The 16,762-nt window shown below is 39.2% G+C and overlaps 1 protein-coding gene across 1 annotated transcript in view; it reads right to left on the bottom strand.

The window, feature by feature from the left end:
* Nucleotides 1-15,734, bottom strand: part of UBR2 (ubiquitin protein ligase E3 component n-recognin 2) — a 52,146-nt gene extending 36,412 nt beyond the window's left edge. Inside the window, exons 1-8 of the mRNA XM_010010210.1 lie at nucleotides 15,481-15,734; nucleotides 12,150-12,228; nucleotides 10,549-10,662; nucleotides 7,638-7,765; nucleotides 6,518-6,656; nucleotides 4,939-5,001; nucleotides 3,654-3,774; nucleotides 369-476 (exon numbers count right to left, since the gene is read on the bottom strand). Coding sequence (XP_010008512.1) covers nucleotides 369-476; nucleotides 3,654-3,774; nucleotides 4,939-5,001; nucleotides 6,518-6,656; nucleotides 7,638-7,765; nucleotides 10,549-10,662; nucleotides 12,150-12,228; nucleotides 15,481-15,632 — 904 coding nt within the window. The 5' untranslated portion in view covers nucleotides 15,633-15,734. The remainder of the gene's footprint in view (nucleotides 1-368; nucleotides 477-3,653; nucleotides 3,775-4,938; nucleotides 5,002-6,517; nucleotides 6,657-7,637; nucleotides 7,766-10,548; nucleotides 10,663-12,149; nucleotides 12,229-15,480) is intronic.
* Between the last annotated feature and the right edge of the window lie 1,028 nt (nucleotides 15,735-16,762).

Raw genomic sequence — 16,762 nt, 5'->3', positions numbered from 1 at the left:
ACCCCATGTAGACGAGGCCTCAGTGCCAGGGGTCAGTGGTGGCCTTGGCAGCACTGGGAATGGTTGGACCTGATGAGCTTAAAGGTCTTTTCCAGCCTGGTTGAGTCTATGTGAGTCTATGATCCTAAGTTAGACTTATTTCAGACTCCTTTGAACAATCAGATCTAACCCCAGATACAGATGGTCTCCCTATGATCTTGTCTTCGATATATTTGTAGTGTATCATGAAGGGACAGATTATAACAAGTCAGGCAATTCTGTCTATAATACATCACAGTAAAAATGATCAAATATTAGCAGCTACAGTAAAGGGAAAACTTTTATGCACAGCATTCTTTAGTATTTTTCAGAAGCTTGAGAAAACTCACCTTTCCACAGTTTAGAATCATACAGCATCAGCTTATCCACAAGAGAAGAATTTTCACCGTCTGGCCCCTCTTGTAAACCAACCTGACACAGTATTCGACGAAGGCCATCTTAATGAAGAGAAATGATACAAGTCACTTATAGCTAAACATAAACTTGTGCATTTTGACATACTGCAATTTTCGTAAGACACAGTAGACACCATAGGACCCTCATTTCCTTGCGAACTCAGTAACACAGCTCAGATTTTGCCAGGAGAAACACAACCTTACGGAACATTTGGAACCTTGTGAAAATTGCCAAACAACCATTTGTTTCAAAGTTAGCAAGTAAAATTGTGTTTTCTTCGAAGTGCTGCTTGCTTACTGATAGAACAAATAATTATACAACAGGCTCATTTTCTAAGGTATTTTTCCTGCTTAGTCCTATCAAAAGGAAAATAGAATTCATACATGAAATTACTCGTGTACTCATGAGGTTTTTGTTTACACTTACTAGCAGCTATTATTTTAAAGCTTTTCCACATACTCTTCTAGTGGAAAGCAGTAATAATTGTTATTATATGACCATGTAAATAATTATATGCTTGCAAGGAAGCCTGCCTCTGCAACAGAACTCAACAGAGATGTGTTCATAGCATTGTTCAACCTGTGTGCTGCAGGTGATACTTACTCGCTGACACAGCTCCATGACTTACATGCATTAGCCCTAATTTCTGCTCTCTGTTGAGCTACCTCAGCTTCTCAGGCTGACAGTGGCTTAGTGTCATGTGTACCATACCACGTGCAGTTCTAGACAGTCTGTAGCCCCTACAGCAGTTTGGGGGTTATTTCTGCCTTGCAGAGTTCAAGTCCAACTGCTGTTATGAAGGGTAACAATCAATGGAAACTACTGTATTGTCCAACAGATACTTATTGCTGAAGAACTGACACTTGCTAGAAAGGGTGTGGTGGTGAAGCCTGTGACAAAGTTCCATAGTAAGGTTTTTCACTTTATCCACAGGCAAGAGTCTGATGCTCATTTCACAGCAATCATTCAACCTAACCTTGTGGCACAGCAGAAGACCCATCCACCTGCCAATGCCATTTGGTCAGGGACATTTAAATGTATCCATCTAAGCAGTGTAATTCTGTCACCCTATCTTGCAGATCACAGAACCCCAGAAGCGTCAGTGTTGGAAGGGCCCGCTGGACACCATCCAGTCCAATCCCTGCCAAGGCCGGGCCACCCAGAGAAGGTCAACGGGTTTGGGATGTCTCCAGAGAGGGAGACTCCACATCCCCCCTGGGCAGCCTGTCCCAGTGCTCTGCCACCCTCACGTAAAAAGAAGTTCTTCCTCATGTTGAGGCGACACTTGTTGTGTTTCAGTTTATGGCCATTGCTCCTCGTCCTGTCGCTGGGCACCACTGGAAAGAGTCTGGCACCATCCTCCTGGCACCACCTTTGAGACACTGATCTGCACTGATGAGATCCCCTCTCAGGCTGCTCTTCTCTACACTAATCAGGCCCAGCTCCTGCAATCTCTGCTCATGAGAGAGATGTTCCAGAGCCCCAGATCATCCTTGTGGCCTGCACTGGATCCTCCCCAGTAGCTCCTTGTCTGTCTTGTACTGAGGAGCCCAGAACTGGATGCAGTGCTCCAGCGGTGGCCTCTCCAGGGTCAGTAGAGGTGGAGAATCACCTCCCTCGACCTGTGGCCTCCTCCCACTACACCCTAGGTTACTATTGGCCATCTTGGCCTTAAGGGCACACTGAACAGAAACAGGCTGTTTAAAGGACTGAGCAGAATCTACCTGTTTGGGGGAGTCTGTTAAAAAGCTAAGGGAAACCACCTTTTGTAAGAGTGCGTATCACAAAATCAGACTCCAGAGCACACTGCAAGTCTGCATCACAAGGTGTGAGGCATTTCAAGCAGCTGAGCACGTAGGTCACACACAAAACGTATGCATGCTGCTTACCATCAGACCTTATTTTTGCCCTTCTGAATCATAAAGGACACTACGTTTAATGAAGCGGACTCTGCAGAATTTCAGGAACATCACACACAAATCAAAGCATATATTCAATGCTTTCATCTGTACTTTGATACTCCATTAACATATTCAAGTTACTTTTTTACAACTGTAATTTAGTGATGAAAATTAGTGACTTTGGCATGTGGCATAAATGACACAGCACAAATCCAGGCTTAAGGAATATGAGAAAGACAGTGCCTGCCTATACATTACACTGAAAGGAAAAATTATCTTAGAAATTAACTATCTTTATGTCCCTCCTTTCTATTAATACCTATTATTTGCCAGCTACACCGGCAAACAGTTGAACAAGTTGCTACTGTAACTCTTCACAAGTTTGATTTATGTATCTTTATATGTATGATTTATGTATCTTTAAAAATAAACTTATACCAATATAAACTACTTATCTTTCAAAAAGATGACACGATATAGAGATCCCATGCCTGGAATCTTGGCTAGTTTTTCAACTATCAGCCTAATAAAACATACAATCTCTGAAAAAATCTATGTAGAACATATATGCAATATTACAGCTGAGCATGCTTTCCTAGTAGCTCTTGTTCATTCACAGGTGTATAGAACACAAAGTGCATTGGGGACTCCATCTACATTTCTACGTATCAGCAGTTTGACACATTTTCCTTTTACTTCCTGTGATGCTCCACATCTTCACAACCTTCTGATTCAACAGGACAAAGGAGGAACCAAGTCAAAGGAAACACAGAGCATTCCCATAAAAACAATCCTGATACTTTTGAAGAAACCTCTTTCTAAATATCTGATTAATACTTCCTTGGCTTCTATACTTACCCAAAAAGACCTCCACATATCCTTGCATTTTCTCTGTTGTTCTACCTTCCTGCTTATCTGAAGCAATCACTTTCATCATCTTTCATCAAATTACTTTCGAGTAATTTCGGTTTATCTAATCAGGTTATTTTCAGCTTACTGCATTCATTTAGAAAGAACTAGGACTGAAAAAAATAGCTTGTTGGCATCCAGCATTTGCCAGTGATTCTCAGCTTCTGCTCAACAGCAGCTAAACATAAAACAGTATCCAAGAAGACCAAGACTGGTAGCACTTTCATATGGAAGTTAGAACTCAGACCAGCACTCCAGTAAGAGAAAACAGATTGAAGTCTGACAAGTTATTAATAGCTTTGCCTTATATATTACAAATCTGAAATAAGTGGACAAAACTGCTCCAGGAATTCAGCTTGCCTCACAAATATTCTCTAACTTATCTCAAACAAGTTCAAATTTGCCCACCTGAATATCCAATAACACTGCCAAGCCACGTTAGGAGCTTCAGACCAAAGCTCTGATGGGCAACAATAGATGAATGCATAACTTGTACTTTCAATGGCTTTGTCTGACGACTGGTATTTCTCTTAAAAAGAAAAGGGAAAAGGATATAATGCATATTTAAATGAGGACTAGCATATATTTCTTTACAGAAACACAGCATTCCTATGATTAATTTCAATATTTTTAATATCAATACATATTCTAGTTACTAACATCTACATAGGGAAGCAACAAAACCAATAAAGTACAAACTTTGTTTAACCTATTAATATTTCAAGGAACTTATTATGCAGTATCAACATATTTAGGCCAATCCATTTTCCACTCTTGGCCTCTTATCAATGCATACACTGCTCTGCTGCGTTTTACTGATAAGCAGGCCCACATAACCTAACACATCCATGCACATTTGTTCCTCGCATGACATGCAGTTCACACACCAAGGAAAGAAACTGACTGCCCGTGGGCTATTTGCAAAAATACAAATGAAACACACAAAGTTAAAGCAAGAAAAAGTATTTCCCCTAATCTCCATGTTAGAAACCTTAATAGTTAGACATTACACATAATGTTTGCATAGGTGGCAAGTTAAAAACATTGCACAACTTTATCTTTGCAAGTATGTAAATGTGTTCAAAATAACTTAAAATAGTTTAAGGCCAGTAACTCTAGCTGCTGTACTTGTTTTTCAGTAGTAGTAGTATTATACATAAAGCATTTCTGTTTCATGTAAGTACTGCACTGCAGCAGTTCAAGAAAAATTAAGTAGAAAATATTATTCCCATGTTCTTACACGGAAGAACCTTGTAATATATAGATATGACAAATACATACACACACGTATAAATACACACATGCAAAATGAAAGGGTATTTGTAGTTTCACACTTGGATTCAATCAGTAACAATTTCCGTAACTGCCTGTGAAAGACACAACTTCATACTACAGGCGTAACACCAGAAGAGTTTAACTTCACTGATCTGAACTGACATGCAGTTCTGAAAGATGACATTTGAATTTCCTGATCAAACGCTCTTTACTGAGGGTAAAAGTTGTTGAGGAACTTCTTTTTAGGGAATTATTTTGGTTGCAAGGTAGACGAGAGAGGAAAGAAAACCTAACCCTAAACCTGTATTTTGACACCTCTACTATGCATATTGAGTAATTATGATAACACTACCACAAAACTGTGTAGGAAGTCTCCTTTTGCTTAAGATGAGGCAAACAAGTAGACAATTTTACTTACCACTATCACAGATTTTGCTTGATCGCAGTACTGAAAGTCTCCGTATCGAACAGACCTACGTCCCTTGAAATGTGTAAAGGAGTAACATTACCACCAGATTCTGAACAAGAAGTTCAAATGCTGTTTTATGTGAGTATAAAAGATACAGTAAAAGTTTCAGACGCATGCTAACCACTCTTTCTTTCATTTGCTGTGTGTAGTAAGATGTAACCATCACATTTATTTCAATTACTGAAAACTGATCTTTAGTACTAATGCATCAATCACTAGTTTGGGCAGAATTTAAAGATACTTCAGCCATTTCAATGCCTTTTAAAAAGCAGATATTAAACTAACTGGTCTTCTAAACATACAAATAAAGCACCTGATTTATTTCCAAACTGGAAGATTTCCCATCTTTCTATACTGTTAATACATACATTAAAATAGTTGACTGAATTTATAACGTATTACAGACAGAATAGCTTACTGAGATTTTAGATCTGGTCCGATGCCAAATCATTATTTCAGGCACAACCTTCTCATTTCTTTTAGATACGTACACACATGCACAAGTATATATGGATTTGTGTTTAGGATGAGGCCAGGGATCAATCTCCAAAGTGCATCCTACAGTCCACAGCATGTGCTCAAGTCAGCACACCCTCAGAGATCAATAGGGAATCTTTTTGCTACTGATAGCACAGAGTAGTGATAATACAAAACCAAAGTCTACTTTAGTGTTAAGTAATATGAAGTGGTTGTATTTCCTTTTCCACTGACCTTCTTGAGGTACTTTAACAACCCAAAATGACAATTTTCCTTGCCATTTTCGAAGAGACTTCCTCCCCGCAGCAGCCCCCCAAAAAGGCACAAGCAAACAAAACAATATAAAAACCAATATAAAAAGGACACTCATTTTCACAGCAGCTGCTTATAGGCCTATGGCACAAACAACAAGATGCAGTTGTCCCTAGAAATTGTCCCTTTCTTGGATAAGAATGCACACAAGCCACAATGCAAACACAGCTGACACCAACATATTAGTTAAAATTATATTCCGCATGTAATGATTCTGATTTCATTGTTCTTTCTAAACACTGTGTGAAATGCATTACCTCTTCCTGCCATTCTCATCTGACAATTATGAAAAAGAAAATGAAATTCAAACCAAACCAAACACAAATATTTCCATAAGCCCTGGAACAAAAGCACTCAATTATGGATTTTATCCCTCACAGTTGACTGGTGTTACTCCAAGAAGCATTTCCAAGGCTCAGAGCACATACAGGGGCTCTTCCAACATTGGCTCCCTGGTGTACAGTAAGGGATGAGCTACATCTGCTACCTGTCCTTTACACAGGAGCAAGATACACCCTGCTATCTACACTCCCAATGCTTACTGGAATACAGTTACACTCAGTAACACTGAGACATACTCAGTATTAGGTCTGGTTTGGATTACCCAATGAGTTAAGGTATTTTAGGGTGGCCTGACACATAGGCCTCTATCACAATAACCACACTTTGGGAAAACAAACTAAAGTAAACACAGTCATATAAAATAAACATTCGGGTAAGTGTAATCACATATACTTACATCTCTATCTACAGTTGTTGCAAAACCAATAGCTTCCTTCTGTGTGCAGTTGACAGCCTTCTGAAGAGTATAAATAACTTGTTCATAGGTGTGGACTTCATCATTAAAGAGCATGCAGTAGTAAGTGTCACTCTTCTCACTTCAAAGCAAGGATTGAATTTATATAATTCAAGGTAATGCAATTTTAAATATCAACTTCTAGTTTAAACAAGTTTTCTAACAAGCAGACAACCCAAGCTTGAGCTTCCTTTGCTATACTGGAACATCTCTCAATCTGACCCCTAACTTCTACAGGAATATGCATCTTTCCTGCAGAATTAAGTCCCAAATGAGTGAAATCTTAAGACAATGCTTAAGTCTGAGTATTATTTGTCAACATTTGGTGATTATGCCTTGACAGTTTCCTACTAAGAAGAACACTTTTCCTTCCAGTGCAGCTGTGCTCAACGCATTCCCCATAGCTTCTGAGAGTATTATTTTACCACACCGTGGCATTATTTTACCACACCTGGTTCCCTGATAGGGCATAAAGGTACTATTAGACAACAAAACCTTGTCAGGCTCTTAAAAAGCCCAAACTCCACAATCCTCATAGCCACAACTTATTAAGCTTACATAGATTCAGTGCAATCATCTGATTCCCATCCTTTATATACACAGCATTCTTACTCACACAACACAAAGAAAGATACTAACAAATGAATCCATAGTAACTGGGATGCTACAACACACTTAAACAGTCTGAATGCTTCAAAATTTGTAAGTGGATCACCAGAAGTACAAAATACTTCTTCCATCAGAATTTCAGTAACTTTGATCATAAAAAATTAACCTGCCACTTCTTTACAGTGTTGTATTTTGCTAGTACTTCCTTTTCAATATTAAGAAAACAGAAGTATCACAAAGATACTGTTTCATCATCAGTATGGAGAGAAATGGGCTGCATAATCACACAAAAAACACAAGAAACCAAATCTATTATAATTATTTTATTTCTTTGTCTGAAAAATATTCCTGACAATTTAGGAAAGGCAGAGAAAGGACTTAAAATCAAAATCTGCATTTTCTACTGTAAATATCTGCAAACCTTTAAGAGGCAGAAGACAAGCACTATACTTACAGCATTTCTAGGCCAGGTAGTTCATTTTCCTTTTCCCATGTTAATATATCTACTGCATATTTAAATGTGATGGCAAAAATATTATAAGCTCTTGCTACCATATCTTCTGGTAAGTGTACAAGAGGATCCTGGAAAATAAATAAGAAGAACAATTGGGAACTTCAATGAAATTCAGAACAGAAATTGTCACATTTGCACCTCTCTGTAAGCATCTTTAATGACTTTCTCTAAATGACTTCACATTTGAAAGGAATAGAGTCAAGAATCATCCAGTTTCCTTCTTCCAGTTTTTCACTGACAACCACCAAAGCAGGAATCCAACATGCAATACCTAAATGTTAACTGGTCTGTAATCATTCAAATTTCCACTCACTTCTCCATTTTCACTGTCATTGTCCCCACCTTCTAAGATAGTTCTGAAGATCTTCTAACCTGAGCTGTAATAAAATCTGCTTTTTACACAGTGCCTTCAAAACAGAATTTGAAACCACTGTATCTTTTGCTCCACTCACCAATATTAGTAAACTGCTGAATACAACCAACTATGCATTGTTTTATATATAACAGTCATTGAGAGGCAGAAGTCTTATCTATCCAAGCCTCTACAACATCCAGCGCACTGGGATCATGATGGAGGCTGCACATATATGCTGTAGTACATAAATAATGGAATGCCTAAATATATTGAGGCATTTCATAATCATAGAATGGTTTGGGTTGGGATAATGACCTCCCCATGTCCCAGTCTTGTTTACAGTGAGCTGTTCCCCTTCTGTATGTGGACCATGCACCCACTTGTCCCCATTCTGCACTCTCCAGGGTGCTCTCCATTTGACATCTGCAGCAACCACTATAAACTTCTCTCTGCCACAGCAGAATTGCTGCTGCTGCAGGTGGGGGAGCAGAAATGAGGAGGGGAAGGAAAAGGAGTGCTGCCTCAGTCTGCAGTCTACTTTTTGGAACAGCAAATGAGAACCACTGCCAACTCTGAATCAGGTACAGTACAGGTACCACTGCCATTTCCTTCCAATCCATTTCAAGTGATTTGTGTAGGAATAGAAAACATTAAAAAGCCTTCTCTGAAAGGATTATTCTTCAACTATTTCAAATGTTTGATGTTCAGAACAACTAGTCCCTGTTCTACAAAGCTAGAAAGGGAACACTGCATGCCCTGCAGGTCACCTGGGCATACACTGGGTCACTGACTCAATTCCTCATTTGATATTTTGAAGTATGTGTAACTGCTAGCCAATTAAAATATTTCACAATAGCCCAGTTCCTGGTTTAGGATTGCCTAGTTCCTAATTCTGTGTTTTACTACAGTTTCTGTTGTATAAAAATGGTCACAATAATCTTTTCAGAACTTAAGTCTGCATTATCTCCAAGAGGCCCCTGACGGTCAGCAATTCACTTGTACTAATACAATTCAACACCCACCTCTCCCCCAAGATTCTTTGGGAATATTGGGAAGCTTTACAAGAATATTAATAACTCCCATTTCTCTCTTTTTCTTTTTGCTTCATTTCAAACTTATCTAGGGTATGAAGAACTATCAGTCACCAAAATCACAGGCAAACCTTGTGCAGCAGCACTGCCTCAGTTCCCAGCACTTTCAAAGACACTTATCTAGGCAACGCAGAAACCAGGCTCTGACAGTGCTCAAATGATCCTTGACCTACCTTGAACACAACACTGCGTAGTGTAAGAGATCTCAATCCCCACCGCTCAAGGGGAAGAAACACAGAGCCTGCCCAGTACCTTAATTTACCTGTCAGTCACACTCACTGTGTGAGTACCTCTGGACACAGAAGCAGCAGTCCACCCAAGAGTTCAGAACAAGAGTTTTCTAAGGCTGCCAACTACTGTAAACTGGCATGTAGATCAAGTGGCAAGTGCACTCAGCAGTGCTAGAGTCTTAGGGCTGAGACAGTGAGAACAGATTTTAGAAGGACCACTGTCACTGCAAATACAGTTACAGCTGCTTGACTTCAACTGTCAAATCAACAAAATTCCTACAAAAATTTGCCCTGATTTTTCCTTCAAAGAAATTGTACTATGGAAGAACAGACATGAGTGGCTAGACCAGGAGACCAACCGGCCACTCTCATTCATCAGATGTAGCAACAGATAGTGAGGGAAGCGTGTAAGAAAAGAACGCTCCTCTGGTCTCCAGTAACGTAGGACACGAATACTTCCCACACTGAAGACTGCATCTGTAACTTTAAATGGCCGTTGATAACTTTTTCCCCTCCACAGATTAAATTTCCTTTTGAACATATATAAACTTTTAACGATGCAGTTTTTTAACTGTTAGTCCAAGAGCCTGAATTCATGCTCTAAGAGCAGCATGTCTTTCTGCACTTAATATGTCCAAATTGTTATGCTATGAGAAATGGTGAAGATATGTTGTCTATTTACCTTCTCCACCACCAAACAAGCTTTTACTGACCTCCATCTTATATTTCCCCTATGGCTTTCCTTTAACAGCAAGTTATTTTGATTTTAAAAGCCTGTGCACTTTGCTTTGGTAAGAATCAGAACATATACAGCACAGACAGATTAACTTGGCTTCTTCATGCACACAATTACATATGCTTTTTTTTCACGTGGCAGACTCCCTTCACCTTTCAGAATAAGACAGAAGAGCAAAGAAAGAGAACTAAAGCTGCAGAGGCAATCACGAACATACAAAATGAAGCCTTTAAGTAGAAAATCTAATTCTAAATAACTCCTTAAGTTAGACACTTATTTTGTCTAACTAGCACAGTGAGGTTCCAATAGTACTACTGAATTCCTCCCACCTCTCATGCATGGTATACAAGACTGAAAATAACCTCATATGAATGATTTATATATACACACATATATACACAGTTGATGTTTTGAAGCACAATGCTTCAACTGTTATTACCTCTTCTTCTGCAGTCTCTGAAGTGTTAATTTCATGCTTTTGACAGTAAGGACCTTCTTTCCAAGCTTCTGTATCACCACAGTCACAGAAACCTCCTCCACCTGACGTTGTCATCTACATTTGTTTTATAACAAAGCAGTTCATGTGAATATGCATATACACACATGCACATTAAGACATGAGTAGTCATAGCTAAAGTACAAAAGCATGACCAAGCTTTAGCCAGTACCCTGTTAAAGTAGCACAGTGCAAACATGTTTACTTCTATGATGGCTGAAAGCTTTTCTACTCCATCAGTTTGCCTATGCCTAAACAAAAGTAAAAAAACCCCACAAAACCAAACAAAGCTTCCACCCCTCCCATCCTGCCCCACCTCAGGGCAGTGGGGTTTTCCTGGATGTCAGGTTTTTTGACTCTATTACTTGCAATGTCATCTGCCCTATTTCTCAGTTTTACTCTGAGCAAAGCTGAATCATTTCATATAGCACTACTACACAGCAAGCAAAAGATGTGCTGCTTTCAGTAAAAGGAGCTCACAGACAAAATTTACACTGTTCAAGAAGTCTTAGCAAGCACAGAAAAAAGTATCTGAAAACTGTAATGATATATTGACACTTTTAATATCATTTATTTTAAAGCTGAGACCACCTCACATTAACAAGTATAAATAATACTTATTTTGAACCACAACTATTAACTGATTTATAGAAGAATTCTACTTTTACCTATTTGTGGCATACAGGTATGTTCTGTATACACAGGTACATCTTACAGATGGACATTTGAAAGAACATTTGCTTGCACTTTTGGATGTCACCTGGACTTTTTAGTTCACTATGCCTGCAAACTGAAAACCTACATCCAAGAAGCATGCTGATATCAGCAAATTGGGCTGGGTTTCTTGCTATGTTTGGGGTTTTGATTTTTTCTAAATCCTAAAGCTCAGTGTAAGCATGCAGTGATCAGATTGACATTAACAGCAGCACTGTATTGTCAGAAACAGATTTACAGAAAGGCTGCATTGATAGTTTCCCTTCGCTTCTTAGTTTAAAAACACACCAAGGCCTTCTTGGGTTTCTTTGTAGGGTTTTCTTTTAACTCACCTGTACTACTAATAGCAGTGTATTACTAAAATAAACAGCATCTACAGTTTCAGTTTTCTATTTTAACTTTATGTTTAAAAGCAAACAAAAATTCTACAGAATTTGATAATAATTCAGATGTTTAAAGAAAACCAGTTTTGAGTAAAAAGTTTCTTATTAAAAGTTTTTCAATACCTTTAAAGATAGTCAAACATCTCGGTCAAATCAAGTCAAAAAACAACTCTAATGCTGAAACCAATTCACATCTTAAAGATATCATACATTTGTAAGCTTAACGGTTGTGCATAAAATGTAATTGCTCGATATTTTCAAGTGTTAACTTTCAGAATTCACACTCAGATCAAAACTCTCAAGTTCCTGACAGATCATTGCAGACGTAATTCCAAACTTTGTGTCCATCCAACATTTTAGAATTATACATTCTTAAACTTCAACCAAGGAGTTTCATACACATGCAAAGGTAATGACTACATCACGTATTCCAGCAGCATTACTAACCCTGTACCGGTGCTCTCTGTGAATACTTCCAAGAAAGCACTCCATGCATAGCACACAAGTTGGGTCAACTGCACAGTCCCTGAAAACACCAACAAACAAACAACAACAAAAAAGCAGTGTTAAACAATGGGTTTGCCTTTAATTACACTTTTTACAACAGGTAATTTGCAAGTATGACCAATATGAACCCTTTGACTAAAGTGTGGATTATCCTGAAAGAGGAAAGGAAAAGAGGGAGAAACAAATGAAGAATAAAATCACCTGTTCTCTTAAAAGAAGAGGCTTTACAGTATTGTCTGAGTAGCATGTATATTTGGGCAATATATCTGACTTCAAAAGATGAGACCCATACATAAGCAAGTAAACAGATGAATTCCAAAACACAGTATAAACCCAAGCAACCTCTCTCAAGTACAGAGAACAAGCATTACCAACCTCCAGCAACCGCAGAAGACATTTTTGCACTGAACACTGGAACGAGAGATAGTACACAACAGATTACATCAATCCTCTGCTTCTAAGTTTAGCCCTACAAGCTCACTGAAGAGGTCTCAGAATGCAATTTCCTGAACCAGGAGATCACAGACCATAATAAGGTCCTGTCTACAAACAGTGCTATATTAGATAGAAGCAGTACTTCTAGCAAAAGGGAGTAAACGAATGAATGAGAATTACGCATTGTGTTTAACTGTCTTCCCGAGGAATACTGAAAATATATGAACATGTGTAACATAACTGACTTTAAGGCACCTCAAGACTAAGGGAGTCAGGTTTTGCAACACAAAAATTACTACCAAGAGAATGAATGTCTTATGATGGTTATTATCAGAAAGAGAATTCAGAGAAGCAATTTGTTTTGTTTAAAAGAAAACACTAGAGCATCAATGAAAAGTTATCATCATGAGTTCTCTTCATGTCATTTCACCAAATAAATTAAACCAGGTTAATCACTGAAAGATAACCAGGCAACCAGGACTTACTCTGCACAAAGTACCATTTTCGTATTTGTTTTCTCTAGAGGAGCCATTGAAGGTGAAAATGTCAAAGTAAAATTACATGAAGCTCTTCTGACTTAGATTAATTTATGTTTCATAGCAATTCTTTTTAAATTAAAAAATAAACTGATTGCAACAATATACCTACAAGTCTGGGTAGGTCAGTTCTACAATACTGGGTATTGATTCTTCACAGCCCGAAACCTGTGGCAGTACACTTACAAACTCAGTACCATCTGCCAAGGATGCTTATACTTAAAAGCAGACCTGTAAGCTTCCCAACTGGACAGACAAGCCACTGCTTTTACTGGATTTCATGGACTCAGAAAAATTCTTTTCTGTATCCCACAAAAGTTTAAATTAAGCTCTCATTCTTCTTCATCACCAGCTATAAGTTAAAGAAAACTGCTAATGCACAACAGGAAACAAACAGTTTTACATCTATGTTCTGTACTTCCTTGAAAGAAGATAAAACTCTACCTTGACAGGAGCAACAGCAAAATATTTTGCAATGACTTTTGACCCCGACTTCAGCAGAAGATTGGCTAAGATGGTCTACAAAGACATCCTTTCTAATCGGAATGACATTATGATTATATTGTATTTAAATCTTTTTCCTACTCAAAGACCCTCAGTATGAATAGTACATTCATTCATTCTCTAAATTCTATACCAATGGATTGCACTATTCTGTTTTCAACATACCTGACAGTATTCCCAAGGATATACTTTATACATTGAGTTGTTTGTCTTGACAAACCACGTGTTGAAACGAAATTAACAGAACCCCCAACAGTTTTCATTAGTGCATATGAAGAGAATTTGTTCATTAACATATTACTTCTAGGCTGCAATCTGACTTAAATTAAAACACTGCTTCTGTTTTTTTAGTTCTTTGGGACCAGATTTCATGAAAAGGTACTAAAGAAACTCTGGCAATTCTTTTTATATCCTCTTTAAAGTCTTCATCCTCCCTACCCAGATCTACACTTTTTCACAGGTATGAAGGAAGACTCTAAGAACACCTGAGAGGACACATGGAATTTTCTTAATGGTTGCAAGTATCTAAAGTACACACCAGTTTAATCTCATCCATCTCAAGACAAGAGGTCTCAAAACACTTCCAAAACTACCTATTCTAATTCAAGAGGCAGCTTACCAAGTATCTCAAGTATACCCTGAATCAGAACTTCAGAGAGTAAGGCCAACATCACGTTTCTAGAAGAGGAGGGTACTAGAGAGTAAAATTTGTCTAAGATCATTTCCATCCCCTAAATGAAAGGGATGAAATCCCAGAAAACCAAAACCTGGCAATAAAATAGACATAGCCCTCCCTCTGCCAACCCACCAAGTGTTCAAGTGTCTGAAAGAGTGGTAGAAACCATACACAAAACAAGAAGAATCTGTGGCAGAGAGGGTACAAACTAAACTTAAACTACAACAGTTCAGGAAAGAGAAGATAAGACAATGAATATAGAGCTAGAAATACACTGGCTTAAAACTGAAGATTTTTTTTAAATATTCGGAATTGGTTAGCGGCTTCCTGTCTTCTTTCTAGTAAAATGTTATTTTTTAGAGAGACCTACAGATAGAGGTAGGGATGGAAAAAGAAGCTGGTACTCCCATTGTAGCATCCAATAGATTGATTGAACCACTCATGGAAAACAGTCAAAAAGACAGGATCAGCTCTTGACAGCTGATATTATACACCTCAATTACATGCACATAAACCTGCCCACTACTTACTTCTGATTAATGCCCTTAAATCACACTGACAGTTCACCCCAACCACTTTCCTAATCTTATCATAGAATCTCAGAATAGTTTGGGTTGGAAAGGACCTTAAGATCATCCAGTTCCAACCCCCTGCCATGGGCAGGGACACCTCACACTAAACCATGTCGCCCAATACTCTGCCCAACCTGGCCTTGGACACTGCCAGGGACAGGGCAGCCACAGCTTCTCTGGGCACCCTGTGCCAGCGCCTCAGCACCCTCCCAGGGAAGAGCTTCTGCCTTAGATCTAACCTGAACTTCCCCTGTTTCAGTTTGAACCCACCACCCCTTGTCCTGTTGCTACAGCCCCTCAAGAAGAGTCTTACATTTCTTTTGTACAGAAAACACTCATTATTTTGCTAACTCATATTTTTCCATTTACAGATCCGTAGTGCGTTCATTTTCCCCTGACTCCAGCTGTCATAAAACACCTTAAGGTTACTTTAAACTACATTTGGGATACGAACTTTTCATGAGGACAATATATTCTTATTGAAAAACGTTCCCTGAAATTATAAATACTCCAAATTCTAAATACTTCACAATGCTCAACTGAACTACCTGCAAGAATACGTAGGCTCTCCCACTTTAAAAACGCGGCCACAGAGGTGGGAAGGTTTGTTCGCTTGCTCCAGCTTTGGAAAACCAAATGCAGGATCTTCACCACAGAGGTACCATTCCATTGGTCCCAGCAGAACGTGTTGTGCCAGCATGTCTTCTCTTTGTGGGGCAGGGTTAGGCCCCCTGCAGTAAATTTTTGGTACATAGTAGGCTAGATGCTGGTATACTTCTTTCTGAAGGTCATTTGCTTGCAGCCATTTCTTTCAAATGAAAAGGAATAAGAACACAAATTGTTCATTAATAAAAACACCAAACATAGTTCTACCATTAAGATGACTTTTTTATTTGTTAATCAAAAAATCTAAACTGGCATTGCAGAAAGCCATGCTTCCTTCTAAGTGTGAAATCTGGATGAACAGAAAGATATGAAGAAAGGAATCATTTGTTTCCCTGCCTGCACATTTTATCCCTTTGACACACAAAATTCTTTGCAAAACCACAAGATTTAAGAGACCAAATTGTTACAAATTTTCCTCTGGGATGCATGACCAGTAAAATGTCCAAGTTTAGCAGTGACTGCTAGAATAAGGCTCAGACTATGCTGGTTGCATTTCTCTGGAGTGCAGACTGATGCTGCCAGCTGGGGACACAGGAGGAACAGAAGCCTGGAGTTGGCAAGGAACAGGCAAAGACAAAAAGTACACAGAGAATGGCAAACACAGCATTAGGTAACAGTCCTTCTCATTGAATTTCAACACATCAACTATGAAAATGAAAGGGATTTGATTTCTCCTACCACCAAAATTCCTGTACTGGGTTTGTCTGGTCCCAGGTTTTGGTAGTGGGGAGGGCTGCAGAGGTGGCTTCCCCTATGTCCAACAGAGCCAATGCAGCCGGCTCCAAGACAGACCCACCACTGGCCAAGGCTGAGCCCATCAGTGATGGTGGTAGCACCTCTGGGATAACAGATTTAAGAAGGGGGAGTGGTAAAAACACCTGAGCTCTGCAGACACCCAGGTCAGTGAAGGAGGGGAAAAGATGCTCCAGGCTCCAGAGCAGAGATTCCCCTGTAGCCCATGGTGCAGACCACAGTGAGGCAGGCTATGTCCCCACAGCCCATGGAGGCTAATGGGGGAGCAGATTTTCATCTGCAGCCCACAGAGGACCCCACGCCAGAGCAGGGGGATGCCCAAAAGAGGCTGTAATCCCATGGGAAGCCCATGCTGCAGCAGGCTCCAGGCTCCTGTGGACAGAGAGCCCGCACTGGAGCAGGTTTGCTGCA

This window comes from Nestor notabilis, unplaced genomic scaffold (assembly GCF_000696875.1).
Source record: "Nestor notabilis isolate BGI_N333 unplaced genomic scaffold, ASM69687v1 scaffold362, whole genome shotgun sequence".
Classification (NCBI taxonomy): domain Eukaryota; kingdom Metazoa; phylum Chordata; class Aves; order Psittaciformes; family Psittacidae; genus Nestor; species Nestor notabilis.
This window is presented reverse-complemented; position numbering and strand designations above follow the sequence as displayed.